Below are 19,227 nucleotides of genomic sequence, written 5' to 3' on the forward strand. Positions count from 1 at the left end.
TGGATGCACGCAATGTGAGGTTACATCGCTTACTCACCACCAGTAAACTTTTCAATCGAATCAGGACACTTTAGATGTACGTAGCAACGTACCCGTGAGGGTAGGTAGCTTACGTCCGCTTGCTCAAGACCGGTTAAATTTTAACCGCGGAAAAACCGAGCTTGATGCAACAGAAATTCAACTTAACCATTGTGAAAATGAAAACCTACAACCTGTTTTCCAGTCAATGACCGGGTCAGGGAAGGGACGAATGAAGCCCCGAACTTGCGGCCAGGATAGGAATTGTGCCGGCTGGCGAGGCCTGTCACACTCCTCTGGGGCAATGATTAATGGCTGACGGATAGAATGAAATGATATTGGAGAGTGTTGCTGGAATGAATGATGACAGGGAAAACCGGAGTACCCGTAGACAAACCTGTATCCGCCTCCGCTTTATCCAGCACCAATCTCACATGGAGTGACCGGGATTTGAACCACGGTATCCAACGGTGAGAGGCCGGCGCTACTTAACCATGGTAAGCTATCCATTTTACCATGGTAAGTTGTAACCGAGGTTGACGCACCTGGGAATTGGATTGCTTACGATTTCCTTACGCCAGACACATCACTGCCACAGTTCATGTCCGACCTGCATTATTCAGTTGTTTTCTCTTTGAACTTCAACACCATTAGACTTTCTAAGCCTGGGGTGTGTTTAATTGACATTAAGGAAGAATGATCCAGCTAGATTTTTCGTTAAAACAACGAAGTTCATCTACTGAACTGAAGTAGCGACCTAACTAACATCATCACTAGATTCTAACAAAAACAGTAGTGTTCAAATCTCACTCAAGGGCTGGATACGTTTACGAAATATCAAGTCATGGCTCTTTATTTCATATTCTAAGTATAACCGTGGGTTCAAAGTATGAACAGTAATAAAATCCCCAGTCTTGCCTTTTAACTACTTTCAGCAAAAAAAAAAAAAAAAAAAAGAGTAAAATGATATACTTATTTCCATTGTCAAGCGAACATTATTAACTACGTGTTTCAGAACATTTCATGTTATTAAACCTTCGTCGGCAATTGATTTAGTTATACTTGTTCCCCCATATTTTATGTGATTCTAAAGCAAAACGGCAGGCAAAATGGCAAGGCGGGTGGGAAACATTGTTGATGTCCAAAGTTGTGCATGCGCCAAGTTAACTTACCCAGAGACACAATGGGCAGCTGTGAGAGCCCAGTTTTCACTGATGATAGAAGCTCCACAAATGTGGCTACCCCATGACTGAAGAGACAGCTGAAAATACACACAACATATTAGCTGGATGTTTTAATCAGTGCCTCATAATTTGATGAAATAGAAGCGACAGTAGTATAATACAGGGATTCGCCGGCCACCTCCTCCTCCGGCTCTCGGGAGAGGCCTCCTCCTCCCGCGGGAAATTTGAATTTTGGCGGGAAATTTGAATTTGGCGCGAGATTTGAATTGGTAAACAAATCCACGTGTTTTTTGACAGCCACGTGCTTTTTGACAGACAACAATGCATCACTAACCTCACTGCTGCCATCTTGACGGGCCTAAACCTCAGTAGTACCAACTTAACCTAACTAGCGCGAGATTTGAATAGGTAAACAAATCCACGTGTTTTTTGACAGCCACGTGCTTTTTGACAGACAACAACGTATCGCAAACCTCAGTGCAGCCATCTTGATGGACCTAAACCTTAGTGGTACCAACTTAACCTCACTAGCGCGAGATTTGAATCGGTAAACAAATCCACGCGCATTTTAACAGCTGTCATCCGCCATCTTTAAACTACAGAGCACCGTGCTGCCTTCTTTATCGCAGTAGCTGCAAATTCGTCACCTGTCATCCGCAGTGCTACCATCTTGGTGGGCCTAAACCTTAGTGCTACCAACTTAACCTCACTAGCGCGAGATTTGAATCGGCAAACAAATCCACGTGCTTTTATGAGAGCTGTCATCCGCCATCTTTAATCAAGAGAGCGCCGTGCTGCAATCTATGTGGTGCCGGCAAAGTCGAAGTGCTTTACAAACTCACGTGCTTTTGCTATCCGCCATCTTTAATCCAGAGAGAACCGTGCTGCCCTCTTTGTAGCGGTTGCAAATTCCACGTGCTCTTGTTTGGAAACAAACTCACGTGCTTTTTTCTGACAGCTGTCATCCGCCATCTTTAATCAAGAGAGTACAGTGCTGCCCTCCTTAGCTACTTACCTTTGAAATGTGCTGGTGACAAATTCCACGTGCTCTTGTTTGGAAACAAAGCCACATGCTTTTTTGACAGCTGTCATCCGCCATCTTTAACCAACAGAGCACCGTGCTGCTATCATGCGGGCAATTTCGTTAGCTGTCATCCGCCATCTTTAATGAACAGAGCACCGTGCTGCCCTCATGCGAGCAATTTCGTCAGCTGTCATCCGCCATCTGTAATCAACAGAGCACCGTGCTGCCCTCATGCGGGCAATTTCGTTACCTGTCATCCGCCATCTTTAATGAACAGAGCACCGTGCTGCCATCTTTGTGGTAGTGGCGAATTCCACGTGCTTTACAAAACCACGTGCAGCTCTCATCCGTCATCTTTAATCAAGAGAGCGCAGTGCCGCACTCTTTGTGGTAGTAGCAAATTCCACATCCGCCATCTTTAATCTACAGAGCACCGTGATGCACTCTTTGTTGTGGCGGACAATTTAAAAGAACATGTCAAGGAATACCTTTGTTCTGAAAGAAAAAATAATAAGACTACAGTTCTGAACAGCTTGCGTAAGAAAGCGATTGTTATAACCTCCTTTTTCCCTGCGCTGTGAAGGCATAGCTTTATCGAGCATACAACGCGATCTTATGCATAAGACAACACACATCGCATACCCGCAGTGATGCATGTTTAGTCTTGAACACACATACTGCTGTTATAAAACCTATAGTTCGATGTTGCTGCACACTGCATTGTATGACTAGAATCAAACACTGCTTAGAAAGAAAAAATTATCTTCTCAACATACTTACTAAGCTGCTCTTCTTCCTCTGTCAAGGTACGTCTCTATCGAACATGCATTGCAAAAGCAAGATTGTGCAAGTTTAGACTTGAACACATACTACCGTTTATAGTTCGATGTTGTTGAACACTGCATTGCAAGACTAGAATCAAACACTGTTTAGAAAAAGAAAAAAATTATCTTCTCAACATGAGCTAGACAATAACATACTTACGAATCTGCTCAACACCTTTTTTCTTGCTTTTCTTCTTTGAGTAATAAACAAAACTCTATCTTGCAAATAAGGAGCGGGAAGAGGGGAAGGTAATACCTAATCTAAAATAAAAGAATATGCCATTTCTACATTATTTATTTACATCTTGTATGTACAAGTTTTATCTCGAATCATTTTACCGTAGTGATGTTTGCGTACTTCTCCTATTCTCGACACAATACTTGAATGTACAAGTTTAAACTTGCCGTATTACGCTCTCAGCGTACCTCTCCCTATCTTTATACAATATGTACAGTGAATTGTGATGTAAGACAGCTTAACGTATATATTACAAAGTACACGCCTCTAGCATAATGTTTTCACACACACACACACACATCTGCTTTATGTAAAGTAGTACCTATCAATACTACTATGCCCCCAGGCTAGAGTGTTGGTAGAATTTGGAATGACAAATCGTTTGCAATCATCACTATTAAGGGCTACCTTACTAATTAAATGAGTGTACAACTGGTGCTTCTTGCTTCTAATGACAGACATTTGCTTATGCAAAATAGGTGGATTACTTTTAATGCAATTGTTATAGTTTTCAAAACTTAGCTGATTCTGAACGACATTCTTTTTAATCCCCTTCAATCTCTTTATTTATAGTTAATTGAAGAGTTTTACGCAATATGACTTGGATTTAGTACCTACAAATGAATCGATAATATTTCCAGCACATTCATCTTTCATTTTACCTACAACATTTTTGCTCACTATTGGTAGATGATATTGATTATTTGCAGGATAGTTACTAGTATCAAACCTACCCAAGTCTGGCGCTATATCATTGTATTAGTCATCAGTTTTGATTTGATAAATAAACGAATCGGTATCTGTGTAGAGCAATTGCGCATTATGCGCGTACTTCTTCATCATATAATCGTAATGGAATTCATACATGAGTGTTTTAGCCAATTCAAGCACTGCAAAGCCGACGTAGGTAGGTTTGTCGTACTTAACCCTAACACGATTCATCTGTATAATAACTAAATTCTCATGTATGATGGTACAGCTGTGGAAATTTGGTTTACTTATTAAATAGTTAGCACCATATCTTTTCTTAATATTTTCCCAGTTTGTAATCAATTTTACATCAACGCGTTTGCCAACATTTTCCATAGTCTTACCAAACACACTGTTATTCATGAGCTTGTAGAAATCTTTCTCAAACTCGTTAACTGCATTTGTTCTTAAATTATTGTTCAGATCGATATATGGTTTTAGCCATGGTGACTGATTAAATTCTAGTACGCGATGAATTTTGGATAACTTCAAACCATTCTGCAAACACTGTTTTAAATTTCGATAATGAATGATATACTTAGATTTATCACACAAATTAGCAATTAGCATTTTCGTCGTTGATGCGATGTACGGAGGCTTCATATTTTCAGGGCGGAACGGTAAGTCATTATGAGAAGTGTGTAACTCTTTAGGATACTGTAAGTCAACTTCGAGGAAATAGCCTTGATCAGCTTCATCGCCTAGGGCGTGCAGCTGTAAAGCATCAATTTCGCACTGCATTAGCCAGCGGAAACCACTCACCGGTAGATCTGACTCATCGCCCACCCGTACTGATTATTTAGCATCGAGATAAACAATATACTGGGATTCCTGACTAGAATCGAAACTGGGCATGTACTTATTATTTGCCTTAGAATACCGCCCACTGCACTGACTTAGACCGCCTCGAATAGACGATTTTATAAAGTGCACCATATCAATATCAGTTAGCAGTTCCAAATTCACCTGCGTGTATTTTAACATGGCATCCCAACTTAACCAAGGCGCTATAAAATACTGACATGGGTCAAGGCTGTAGGTTTTCTTGCAAACACAGCGAAAATTTTCGAAAACATCAGCTAACAAAAGTACATCCGTCTTTAAATATAAGTCGGAGTATTCACCTAGCGTTTGAATGTGGAACTGCTCCCAGATATGTTGTGCGTGTAAATAGTAATCATCACTAATATCCGCTGAATTCAGCGAGCTGTAAAAGGATTGTTTCGATGGTAAAGCCCGTTCTTCGAGGCGTTCTAAGCAGTCAAGATATTCATAACAAAAAACACCCTTACGCCGAAGTAAATTACACTGTGCATCTTCAGGAAAAACGCGTCGAATTTCCGTAAATTGTTCTGGATGTAACTGACTAGAAAGTTTATCGAGGCTACTCGCCATAAAGCGAAACGGGTCAAGATTTCTCAGTTTTATAGGATGCTCCTCACCTACCTTTACAGACTTTGCAAATGCAATGTACCGCTCTTTACTCTGAGGGATTAAGTAACTTTAGTCTATTGATAAATAGTTATTCTCTTCAATCCGCATGCTCTAGAAGAGGTTAATCTTATAATTTTAAACTCACAGCAATGTCCTACCTCTATAGGTTGAAACTTGGTTTCTTCCGAACATCGTAACTTTAGTTTAATCATAAATAGTTGTTCTCTTTAATGCACATGCTGTAGAAGAGGTTAATCTTATAATTTCAAACTTTCAGCAATGTCTGACCTCTATAGGTTGAAACTTGGTTTCTTCTGAACATCGTAATTTTAGTCTAATCTCTATTGGTACATAGTTGTTTTCTTCAATCGTCATGCTGGTTGACCGTTATTAATTAAATTTTCGTTTGTTCTTTGCGACTGACCTCTATAGGTTGAAACTTGGCTTCTTTCGAACATAGCAACTTTCGCCTAATCTCTATTGGTTGTTCTCTTTTCAGATGTTCCCCGGCTGTGAGGAATGCAATGTAACGTTTACAAGGCGAGGTAACTTCATGCGCCATATGAAATCAAAACACCCTAGCATAACATCTGCTTTATGTAAAGTTTGTGGTGTGTATTTCGCTAACGTAGAGCGATACGAGGCTCACTTAGTAGAAGCGCATCAGTTATCTACTTGCAACTATAACCCTCAGGTAATAGGAGAAAAGCGTAAAAAAACGGATGTAGCTGTAGAAAGTACTAGTAGTAAAAAACCTAGAAAAAATCATGAACTTCAAACTATTCACTGCGAGCACTGTAACACTGATGTACCATCTTCGCATTTTCACGAGCACTTACGCAGTAATGAGCATAAAAATAATGCTAGTAGAAGTGGCTGTAATGCCAACATCGAGGAAATTAATACTGCATTTAAAAGCAGGATTTTTAGTTGTAGAATTCGTGCCAGTCAAAAGTTCCAGAGCACTTCAAACTTTTTATATTGTGTTCAACCGGATGTACAACAGCTTCTCGCTAAAACTTCGTCCAATCAAAATTTATTTAAAGTTAATTTTGAACTTTTCGCCTTGTACATTAAAAGCACGGATGAATCCCAAATAACGGACATTAAATCACTTAATACGAAAAATTTCGTCATAAGTCAGTCAACTAATTTTGGTGATGTACTTAGGGATGTCTCGAACATTACTTCAACTAAGAGCGAGGAATTACAGGAAAAGGAATCAGGGTGGGCTTTAGTTGAAATAATGTATCTAGAAGTTAACATCAATAAGTACAATCCTATGCGAGGTTCATCGTACATCGAGCTGTCGACATGGATTCAGCGAAAAGAAGCTGTTGTAAACATCCAAAACAATGACGAAGCATGTTTTGCATGGGCGGTGATGTCGGCTTTAAATCCTACTAAATCAGACGTAACTAAAAGAACATCATCGTATCCGCACTATTCAACGCAACTGAATTTAGATAGCATAGAATTTCCTATGCAGTTAAAGGACATTAAGCGCTTTGAAGAACTAAATAACATAATGTGTATGGTGTAGAGAAAAAGTCTGTAGTAGGTTCTCTGTATTATACATGTCATGAGAAGAGTAGTCATGTTAACTTACTCTATATCGAAAACAGTGAGAATAGCCACTTTTGCTGGATTAAAAATCTGAGTAGACTTGTTGGTAGTCAGCTGTCCAAAGAAAGCTGTAGAAAGTGGCTATGTGATGGATGTTTGCAGTATTTTAGAACTGAAGATCAGTTAACGAACCATTCCAAGAATGACTGCAATCATGTACGTACAGAGATACCTACTACAGGCAATAATGTTTTAAAGTTTACAAATTATGACAAGCAGATGTGGGTACCTTTCGTGATTTATGCAGACTTTGAAGCCATCCTCAAGCCATGCCGCACATGCTCACCTAATCCTAACAACACTTTCACTAATACCACGCACATGCATGTCCCGTATAGCTTCGCGTATTACATCAAGTGTAGTTATGATAGTACGCTTAACAAGTTAAAAATGTATCGAGGACCTGATGCTGCTAAAGTATTTTTAGAAAAACTTGAACGTGATGCAGTACGTCTTGGTCGTATTCTAAATAGTAATATTCCTATGAAGCCACTCAACGAAATTCAGTTAAATGATCATGAACGTGCTACAAAATGTGGCATTTGTGATGGGAAATTTTCCGAAAATGACCCTAAAATTTTTGATCATAATCATTTAACTGGTTTCTACAGATGTGCCGCTCATAATAGCTGTAATCTTAAGTACAGAGTTCCAAAATTTATCCCTGTAATTTTTCATAACTTATCTGGTTACGACTCACATTTCATCATTTCACAATTTGGAGCTTCAGATGAAAACGTAGATATAATCCCTCAGAATAAAGAGCGGTACATTGCATTTGCAAAGTCTGTAAAAGTAGATGAAGAGCATTCTATAAAACTGAGATTCCTTGACTCGTTTCGCTTTATGGCGAGTAGCCTCGATAAACTTTCTAGTCATTTACAGCCAGAACAATTTACGGAAATTCGACGCATTTTTCCTGAAGAAGCACAGTGTAATTTAGTTCGGCGTACGGGTGTTTTTTTGTTATGAATATCTTGACTGCTTAGAACGCCTCGAAGAACGGGCTTTACCATCGAAACAATCCTTTTACAGCTCGCTGAATTCAGCGGATATTAGTGATGATTACTATTTACACGCACAACATATCTGGGAGCAGTTCCACATTCAAACGCTAGGTGAATACTCCGACTTATATTTAAAGACGGATGTACTTTTGTTAGCTGATGTTTTCGAAAATTTTCGCTGTGTTTGCAAGAAAACCTACAGCCTTGACCCATGTCAGTATTTTACAGCGCCTTGGTTAAGTTGGTATGCCATGTTAAAATACACGCAGGTGAATTTGGAACTGCTAACTGATATTGATATGGTGCACTTTATAAAATCGTCTATTCGAGGCGGTCTAAGTCAGTGCAGTGGGCGGTATTCTAAGGCAAATAATAAGTACATGCCGAGTTTCGATTCTAGTCAGGAATCTCAGTATATTGTTTATCTCGATGCTAATAATCAGTATGGGTGGGCGATGAGTCAGCATCTACCGGTGAGTGGTTTCCGCTGGCTAATGCAGTGCGAAATTGATGCTTTACAGCTGCACGTCCTACACGATGAAGCTGATAACGGCTATTTCCTCGAAGTTGACTTACAGTATCCTAAAGAGTTACACACTTCTCATAATGACTTACCGTTCTGCCCTGAAAATATGAAGCCTCCGTACAACGCATCAACGACGAAAATGCTAATTGCTAATTTGTGTAATAAATCTAAGTATATCATTCATTACCGAAATTTAAAACATTGTTTGCAGCATGGTTTGAAGTTATCCAAAATTCATCGCGTACTAGAATTTAATCAGTCACCATGGCTAAAGCCATATATCGATCTGAACAATAATTTAAGAACAAATTCAGTTAACGAGTTTGAGAAGGATTTCTACAAGCTCATGAATAACAGTGTGTTTGGTAAGACTATGGAAAATGTTGACAAACGCGTTGATGTAAAATTGATTACAAACTGGGAAAATATTAAGAAAAGATATGGTGCTAACTATTTAATAAGTAAACAACATTTCCACAGCTGTACCATCATACATGAGAGTTTAGTTATTATACAGATGAATCGTGTTAGGGTTAAGTACGACAAACCTACCTACGTCGGCTTTGCAGTACATGAATTGGCTAAAACACTCATGTATGAAATCCATTACGATTATATGATGAAGAAGTACGCGCATAATGCGCAATTACTCTACACAGATACCGATTCGTTTATTTATCAAATCAAAACTGATGACTATTACAATGATATAGCGCCAGACTTGGGTAGGTTTGATACTAGTAACTATCCTGCAAATAATCAATATTATCTACCGCTAGTGAACAAAAGGGTTCGAGATAAAATGAAAGATGAATGTGCTGGAAATATTATCGATTCATTTGTAGGTACTAAATCCAAGTCATATTGCGCAAAACCCTTAAATTAACTACAAATAAAGAGATTGAAGGGGATTAAAAAGAATGTCGTTCAGAATCAGCTAAGTTTTGAAAACTATAACAATTGCATTAAAAGTAATCCACCTATTGAGCATAAGCAAATGTCTGTCATTAGAAGCAAGAAGCACCAGTTGTACACTCATTTAATTAGTATGGTAGCCCTTAGTAGTGATGATTGCAAACGATTTGTCATTCCAAATTCTACCAACACTCTAGCCTGGGGGCATAGTAGTATTGATAGGTACTACTTTACATAAAGCAGATATGTGTGTGTGTGTGTGTGTGTGTGTGTGTGTGTGTGTGTGTGTGTGTGTGTGTGTGTGTGTGTGTGTGTGTGTGTGAAAACAATATGCTAGAGGTGTGTACTTTGTAATATATATGTTAAGCTGTCTTACATCACAATTCACTGTACATATTGTATAAAGATAGGGAGAGGTACGCTGAGAGCGTAGTACGGCAAGTTTAAACTTGTACATTCAAGAATTGTGTCGAGAATAGGAGAACTACGCACACATCATTACGGTAAAATGATTCGAGATAAAACTTGTATATACAAGATGTAAATAAATAATGTAGAATTGGCATATTCTTTTATTTTAGATTAGGTATTACCTTCCCCTCTTCCCGCTCCTTATTTGCAAGATAGAGTTTTGTTTATCACTCAAAGAAGAAAAGCAAGAAAAAAGGTGTTTAGCAGATTCGTAAGTATGTTATTTTCTAGCTCATGTTGAGAAGATGATTTTTTCTCTTTTTCTAAACAGTGTTTGATTCTAGTCTTGCAATGCAGTGTTCAACAACATCGAACTATAAACGGTAGTATGTGTTCAAGTCTAAACTTGCACACTCTTGCTTTTGCAATGCATGTTCGATAGAGACGTACCTTGACAGAGGAAGAAGAGCAGCTTAGTAAGTATGTTGAGAAGATAATTTTTTCTTTCTAAGCAGTGTTTGATTCTAGTCATACAATGCAGTGTTCAGCAACATGGAACTATAGGTTTTCTAAGAGCAGTATGTGCGTTCAAGACTAAACATGCATCACTGCGGGTATGCGATATGTGTGTTGTCTTATGCATAAGATCGCGTTGTATGCTCGATAAAGCTATGCCTTGACAGAGCAGGGAAAAAGGAGGTTATAACAATCGCTATCTTACGCAAGCTGCTCAGAACTGTAGTCTTATTATTTTTTCTTTCAGAACAAAGGTATTCCTTGACATGTTCTTTTAAATTGTCCGCCTCAACAAAGACTGCGTCACGGTGATCTGTAGATTAAAGGTGGCGGATGTGGAATTTGCTACCACTACAAAGAGTGCGGCACTACGCTCCCTTGATTAAAGATGACGGATGACAGCTGCACGTGGGTTTGTAAAGCACGTGGAATTCGCCACTACCACAAAGATGGCAGCACGGTGCTCTGTTCATTAAAGATGGCGGATGACAGCTGACGAAATTGCCCGCATGAGGGCAGCACGGTGCTCTGTTGGTTAAAGATGGCGGATGACAGCTAACGAAATTGCCCGCATGATAGCAGCACGGTGCTCTGTTGGTTAAAGATGGCGGATGACAGCTGTCAAAAAAGCATGTGGCTTTGTTTCCAAACAAGAGCACGTGAAATTTGCCACACCACATTTCAAAGGTAAGTAGCTAAAGAGGGCAGCACTGTATTCTCTTGATTAAAGATGGTGGATAACGGCTGTCAAAAAAGCACGTGAGTTTGTTTCCAAACAAGAGCATGTAGAATTTTTCAAATTGCCGCCATCACAAAGAGGGCAGCACGGTGCTCAAAGATGGCTGCTGTCACGTGGAATTGTCTGCCACCACATTTCAAAGGTATCTAGCTAAAGAGGGTAGCACGATGCTCAAAGATGGCTACTGTCAAAAAGCATTTTTCAAATTAACCGCCACCACATTTCAAAGGTAAGTAGCTAAAGAGGGCAGCACTGTACTCTCTTGATTAAAGATGGCGGATGACCAAAAGCACGTGAGTTTGTTTCCAAAAAAGAGCACGTGGAATTTGCCTCCGCTACAAAGACGGCAGCACGGTCCTCTCTGGATTAAAGATGGCGGATAGCAAATGCACGTGAGTTTGTAAAGCACTTCGACTTTGCCGCCACCACATAGAGTGCAGCACGGCGCTCTCTTGATTAAAGATGGCCGATGACAGCTGTCAAATTAGCACGTGGATTTGTTTGCCGATTCAAATCTCGCGCTAGTGAGGTTAAGTTGGTACCACTAAGGTTTAGGTCCGTCAAGATGGCTGCACTGAGGTTTGCGATACGTTGTTGTCTGTCAAAAAGCACGTGGCTGTCAAAAAACACGTGGATTTGTTTATCTATTCAAATCTCGCGCTAGTTAGGTTAAGTTGGTACTACTGAGGTTTAGGCCCGTCAAGATGGCAGCAGTAAGGTTAGCGATGCGTTGTTGTCTGTCAAAAAGCACGTGGCTGTCAAAAAACACGTGGATTTATTTACCGATTCAAATCTCGTGCTAGTAAGGTTAAGTTGGTACCACTGAGGTTTAGGCCCGTCAAGATGGCAGCAGTGAGGTTAGCGATGCGTTGTTGTCTATGATAGCTGTCAAAAAGCACGTGGCTTTGTTAACAAATTCAAATCTCGCGCCAAAATTCAATTTTCCAACCAAAATTTAAATTTCCCGCCAAAATTCAAATTTCCCGCGGGAGGCGGAGGCCTCTGCCGGAGGAGGAGGTGGCCGCCGAATCCCTGTATTATACTACTAGCGACATTTCTACTCTGTAAAATGTGACCTGTACTAAATCTGTACCTGATAAGGAAAATTTTTGATGTCGGCTGAAGATCCTCCAACGATCCTACCGTCCAGGCGAGGGCGAGGAGGAAGTGCACTTCCTGAAACGTACGATATTGACATTTTTGTAAGTCTCAAAGTTTTGAGACGGAAGCAGGTTGTTTGATCAATATTGGGCCGATTGCAGAAATGGTATTGCAAATGCCCCATTGCAAATATTTTATTTATCACTTAGACCCTGTCCAAAACCGATATTTAAACACTGCCGACAACACTGTTTAACCTGAAATTTTAGGATGAAGGACAATTAGAGGTATGAAATGTCGTATGGCTTTCTTTTAGTGCCGGGATATCCCAGGACGGGTTCGGCTAGCCTGGTGCAGGTCTTTCTATTTGACACCCGTAGGCGACCTGCGCGTCGTGATGAGGATGAAATGATGTTGAATACCACACATTCACCCAGCCCCCGCGCCATAGGAATACTAACCAATTAAATGTTTAAAATCTCCGTCCCGGCGGGAATCGAACCCGGGACCCTCTGAACCGAAGGCTAGTACGCTGACCGTTCAGCCAACGAGTCGGACACAATTAGAGGTGATGCACCATGAATCATATGACACGGGACCAAGGGCGCCCATACCTGGGGGCAAGGTGTGGCCGCTACCTCCCCCCCCCCCCCCTAGCTCTCAATGAAAGGCAAAAATCTAGTCGATTCAGGTGTTTTACTTTCAAGAAAATGATTTAATAGTCAGTATTACGTAGAAGTGGTAGTACCGTTCCCCACCAACAGGCAGGGGATACCGTGGGTTATTCTACCACAGAATAAAAGTCGCCATTGATCTTCCAAAATATTAAAAATACTACGTACCCAAATGTCTGCCCCCCCCCCCCCCCACTACAAACTGTCATATGGGCGCTGATGCACGGAACAGTCCGGTAACTGTCGACTTGATTACAATTCTTGGCAACCGATACATTTTATTATATTTTTTATAATTTCCCTGGAATTATAGGTCAGTTCGACTACATCCATATCAGAATAACTTGTCCCGATCGTCATAGGGCTGTCACATACCCATCCCCCTGTGGGGGGGGGGGGTAGAATAACACACACAATATCCCCTGCCTGTCGTAAGAGGCGATTAAAAGGAGCCCCAGTGGTTCTGAACATTCGAGCGCGGGTTGGCGACCACGGGGCCCTTAGCTGAGTCCTGGAATTGTTTCCACTTACTATACTGAGAGTCAACTTAAGACCTTAGCGGTCCCTTTGATGTTAGTCAGACTTCTGGTCGGTGAAAAGGCTTCCGCAGCGCCAAATAGTTCCCTAGGTTTGTTACTTGTTCCTGAAGTCAGGAGCTTCCTTCAATTTGGTTAGATATTCTGGTGAACTGACTTGATGAATTAAAATTTTGCCCTGTATAAATATGGAAAATATATCACAGGTTGTATGTTATTCGGGTTCGTTACCATCTCTTATATTTCATACGTAGATGGCTGTGAATAGTTATTGTTCTCAGTGGTGTATGTAGCAAAATAATAATAATTTAATATGATATTGATATCTTATTGCACTGTGTACTTAGTAAGTTTGTTCGAGTTCATTCCACTGTTGATAAGTTCGCATAATAGGTGGGACGTTGAAGATGGATCCAAGGAAACTGTTAGCAATACTGGCTGCAACAGCGTGTTCACTGTTCAGTATTAATAATGGCTGCCAGCTGTGAGCAAGACGTGTGTGATGCTATGACGCTTGAGTTCCCTGTGAAATACTTTAAAGCTAACAAAAGTAGAGGAAAATAAAGTAGAAAATCTAAACCAAATTGTTTTAAACGTTTACAGTAGCCTACGAGATTAGAATCCACTGTGGACTGTGGAAGACGTGAAAAAGTCCGCGCAGCTGATCGGCGTTTCTGTGTACAGTGTTTACGCCGCTCGCTTGGAATGGAAAATCCAAGTCTCCAGGGATAGAACGATGTGTCAGCTCAGCACTCGCCGTAAATAAAACAAGAAGGGCCTTAACACGGTATGGGAATAGGATCTTTGGCGTATTCGATGATGATAATAATAATAATAATAATAATAATAATAATAATAATAATAATAATAATAATAATAATAATAATAATAATAATAATAATGTGTACTTTACTTTATATTCGCAACCGCCCTCTACCTACAGAAATGTTGTCATGAGAGGATCATGAGTTCGTTTTTACCTTCCGAATGACGAGACTACAATATTTACAACATTCCTGGAAGCATTGTATTTTGCAATCCCACTCACCGGTGGGTTTTTCAGCTTTTTTAACTATGAGAAACTGCCACTGACAGTCGTTGCACGAGAGCGGAATCGTATACGTATGTATCGCATTATGAAACAAAAATAATTCTTGTTTCTCTTGCCTCGGAATTCGTCAGTAATCTGTAGGTTTTACATGGTCAATAAAGGAATAAATAGGTATGGTACGTAATCAAAGTACAGCTATGTGAAAGGCAGTGATTTCGTTTGATGCTTCACTATTTCAGAATGAAGTACTGTACTTGTCAGATGGACGCACGACGTTAATGATAAGCTGGTTGTGGCGGAGATGGAGAACCAAGACGAGACGGGTAGGGGGAACAGGGGACGTGCTCACATGCGGAAGGATACTTTTCCTAAGCTCTTAACTTGAATTTCAGTATAGTGCCAGGCTCCTCACTTTCATCTATCCTATCCGACCTCCCTTGGTCAACTCTTGTTCTTTTCCGACCCGACGGTATTAGAGTACCCGAGACCTACCTGTAGAGAGTATTTCATTTTCACGCCCTCGTGTCCCTTGTCTTTCTTTGGCCGATACCTTCATTTTTCGAAGTGTCAGATCCCTTCCATTTTTTCTCTCTGATTAGTGTTATACAGAGGATGGTTGCCTAGTTGTACTTCCTCTTAAAACAATAATCACCACCACCACTGTCACATACGCATACGCAAGTAAACACACATAATACGGACACTAAAAGGAAGGTTGTGTACTGTAATGTGTGAGGGGTTTTCGTTTGTTGTTTTCTTGTTTTGCGGATAATCGTCGCGCTAATTCAGATAAGTTTACAGAAATTATGAAATAGGAGAAGTCAAGGACTGTGACAGAAGGGCTGTGGCCATAATAACAACCCCAGTATTTACCTGATTTAAAAATGGGGGACGACAACTGACTAACATTTGGCGCATGCACCGACGAATATCATTGGTTGCGACAAGCAAAGAGTTGCATGGAAGGTACTTCCATTTCCATTTTCGAACCGATATTGAAACTTTAAACGACGTTTAGCTAAACACCGGATAAACATTGTTCATGCAATGGAAGATCGTGATCGACTTAGACGTTGTTTAAGTAAACGTTGTCCAAGGCTTAAAACTAGTCATCGCTTCTGCAATCGGCCAAATAAAACTAGTATGGAAGAGTGGATAAATAATGATTCAAATATATAACAAAGTAGAATTACAAACTGATATGTATTTCTGTCTTATTTATATAGCATATCTTCATTGTGAAATATTATCGATGTGTCGATAAACTTCTGTTGTATCTGTGTTTACCATTAAGTCAATGAAACGTTCCAAGGACTGAACAGTTTCAATTTGTTATTTTACACATCGAAATGTATATTCTATGGAAACTTAAAATATGTCACCTGTTAAGATCCACAGAAATGTGTAGACTTATGGCAAATATTAATTTATAATTCTTTAAAAGTTTCGAGTGTTACTTCCTAAACATCCTTTCAATTATTAACAGACTCCACGGTGTACGGACTTTTTCCCCTAAATATTTCTGTTAAATGTTCCGGAAGACGATGACATGGGGTTGTCGCTCTTAAAGTTCCAAATGCTACAGAACTCAAGTGGGATCAATCCATTAAACTTGGGTTCGAACGTTGCCGTATAACCGAATGCACCACTGAATAACAAATTAACTTTATTGGTTCTACGTTCAACGAGCTACTTTCACGGCTTTTGAAACTGGATGGTTCCGCACATTTAAATACTGAGCTGGGAAACAAACTCTACAAAATAAGCTCAGAAAACTTTCTATTTACTATCGAGACACTCAATGCGGCACCGCTGAAAATTTTGTTCAATAGCTACCACGTAAACATAGAAAAATATCTTGAATGAATTAATATCTCTTGTAATTTCATAGTTGGAAAGTGTTGGGACAGTGACTTTCTTGTGTTTATTTCTATAACTGTTCTTATTGTATTTTATTGTTGTGGTATTTGAATTACTGAAGTAGTGCTCATGTGTCCCGCCCAGGTGCTCTGTGGGACACCCTTAACAGTATGATGAAAGAACTGTTGGACTTGTCAATCAATCAATACTGATCTGCATTTAGGGCAGTGACAGATTCCCTATCTGTTGTTTTCCTAGCCTTTTCCTAAATACTTTTAAAAAAGGAAAAAATTGTTTAATAGCGGCCCAGTCCCTTCTCAGCACCAGTTACGTTCTTATTTTCCCTTGAACTTTCCTCCTCAGCGTAGCTTGTGGGACATTAAAGGTCTTGGATGCAAGATACCAGCACATTTCCTCTTTTTTTTAACGGCATTCATGGATTTCTCCGTATTTGTTTTATCGCATGATTGTCGAGTACTACTTATCTTGTAACTCCCAACCATTATCTCTGCAAAATAATAATAATAATAATAATAATAATAATAATAATAATAATAATAATAATGATAACGGGTTGACGATCACAAATTTCCCAAACCTCAAAATGTTAAGCAACAAACACCACTACCACCAACAACAACAATCGTGATGTTAGTCCTATTTGTCCAATTACCAATGGTTTTAACAGTGTAAAGGAGGAAAATGAAATTAATCTTTGCACAGTATGTCATTTTACCAACATTGTTAACCTCAAACACATCACAGCAATACTCACAAACGCCTGGTGTGAGGGGATATGTAAATAACCCAAAATAATCAGAACGAATGCTTTTAGTTACCCTATATGTAAACAATTTGTTACGCTATTTGAAATAAACACATTTGTCTTGGCGACAATGGTGCTGCTGTGTTTCGCTTATGGCGCTGGGAGCAACGATGTAAATATAGATAATAAATTAGTATTAATTGTCTTCCGCATATGTTTTACATCATGACTTCATGAGCTACCAGAGAGATGTTGTTTTACCAGCAAACAAGCAGAAAATAGCGTACCCTTTTCAAGATTCACCAGCCTTCTTCCTTAAAACGTGTACCTTAACATTAATGAAATTCTACCCTGTTCAGTCTGCTAACAACTGTTTTTGTTTTAATTTTACCCGGGAAAGGGTTGCGCTAATGAGCCAGATTCTAGTGGTTCTAACTCTGACATTTAAGTTTTATTAAATGCCATCTTCATGTTAAGAGATCCGATTCTACAAAACTTAAGTAACACAGAACGGAAGCGTGTAATCAAACACCTGACCTAGATGAATAGAACGAGGAGTATTTCTAACTCCAGATTATTACTGAGTTTCTTGAGATTCGATTTCCTCTTTTGTTCCGGTAACCACTTACCCAGACAGGACGCCACCAGGCACAGGAGAACTACAGCCTTCAACATTGTGTTAGTGTTTGATACTTCACTGAAGTGTCAACTACACACAACCTTTTATACCTGTCTCCTCTCCCTGTACTGAACAACCCTGGATTTTCCCATTGTTTTTTCGAATTTGTAATGCTGATAAGTTATCTGGCCTATGACTTATAATGAAATTCGTGACCTCAAACAATTACGCAATGTTCTGTGTTATCATATTAGTACTTGATTACCTGATAGTCGTGCACGTGAGTGCTGAACAAGGACTTGCAGCCCAAGTTAATTCATGATAATCATTCTAATGAAAACTTCAAGTTTGTGTCTCGGTTTAAGTTAAATTAACCACGCAGTGCAATGTACTCACAACCAAAAAACCTTTCTGATCTAAATTGTTAATTTTGCCGTAGAGGTTGAAGTAAAGTCAGGTCAAATTGCACGCTCATTTTCGTGTCAATTCCAACTTGAAGGAACTTGTAATTCCAATCGACAACTCGGTTAAGGTTAAAAATAATATAGACCCTATTTCTTTTAAAACGGCCGTAGCCGTGTTGAAACACCGGATCCCGTGAGATCTCCGAAGTTAAGCAACATTGGGCGTGGTCAGGAGTTGGATGGGTTGCCACGCGCTGTTGGTGGGGGGTAAGGGAATGGAGGAGCGGAAAGGAACTGGTCACCCTACCGCACGTAAACTCCGGCTGAGGAACACCTCTGCGGAGGTTCGGACCTGCCTTCGAGCAGAATAACACTTACCTACCTACCTATTCCTTTAAAAGTTGCAATATTCGAGAACATAATTGGAAACGCCCCAACGGCGTCAATATTTGGAAACAGAGACCTGATCATTGGAAGGTTTGAAGAATGGCAACCTGGGCAAAGTAGATCGATAATGACCTCACAAACCGAAGTCTTAAAATTCTGGAAGACAGACATCCCTTAGCCGCCAGGTCTGGAAAATCGTTTTACGTTACGTTCGTGATGCAACGGCATCCTCAGCAGCGCAGTGGCTTTGAGGAGAAACTCGTACAATCGTTAGCTAAGGAAGAAGAAGAAGAAGAAGAAGAAGAAGAAGAGCGGCGCTTGGGGTTACCCTCATCATTTCTAAACCCCTATATGGGTGAGTTTTCTTGGTAGCCTGTCCTTAAATAGTCTCTGTATGGGTATATTGGTAATTGCATATGCTTACGAACGCCTTACTACAACCCCTAAATACCCTAATAACCATGTGGAGAGTCCTGTGCCCTTTATTTACAATCCCATTTACAGTAAATATGATCACCCCAATGAAGATCTTTCCTTATAATAACACCCAGGTACTTACAGTGATCCTCATAAGAAACTCCCTATGAGTGGGGGCGGTAGAATAACACCCACGGTAT

The 19,227-nt window shown here is 39.9% G+C and overlaps 1 protein-coding gene across 1 annotated transcript in view; it reads right to left on the reverse strand.

Moving 5' to 3' along the window:
- LOC136873758 (trypsin-1) overlaps nucleotides 1-17,904 on the reverse strand; it is a 44,187-nt gene extending 26,283 nt beyond the window's left edge. The window contains exons 1-3 of the mRNA XM_067146945.2: nucleotides 17,830-17,904; nucleotides 12,306-12,388; nucleotides 1,191-1,279 (exon numbers count right to left, since the gene is read on the reverse strand). Of these exons, the coding sequence (XP_067003046.2) occupies nucleotides 1,191-1,279; nucleotides 12,306-12,388; nucleotides 17,830-17,875 (218 nt within the window). The 5' untranslated portion in view covers nucleotides 17,876-17,904. The remainder of the gene's footprint in view (nucleotides 1-1,190; nucleotides 1,280-12,305; nucleotides 12,389-17,829) is intronic.
- Between the last annotated feature and the right edge of the window lie 1,323 nt (nucleotides 17,905-19,227).

The sequence above is a fragment of the Anabrus simplex genome, chromosome 5, assembly GCF_040414725.1.
Source record: "Anabrus simplex isolate iqAnaSimp1 chromosome 5, ASM4041472v1, whole genome shotgun sequence".
Classification (NCBI taxonomy): Eukaryota; Metazoa; Arthropoda; class Insecta; order Orthoptera; family Tettigoniidae; genus Anabrus; species Anabrus simplex.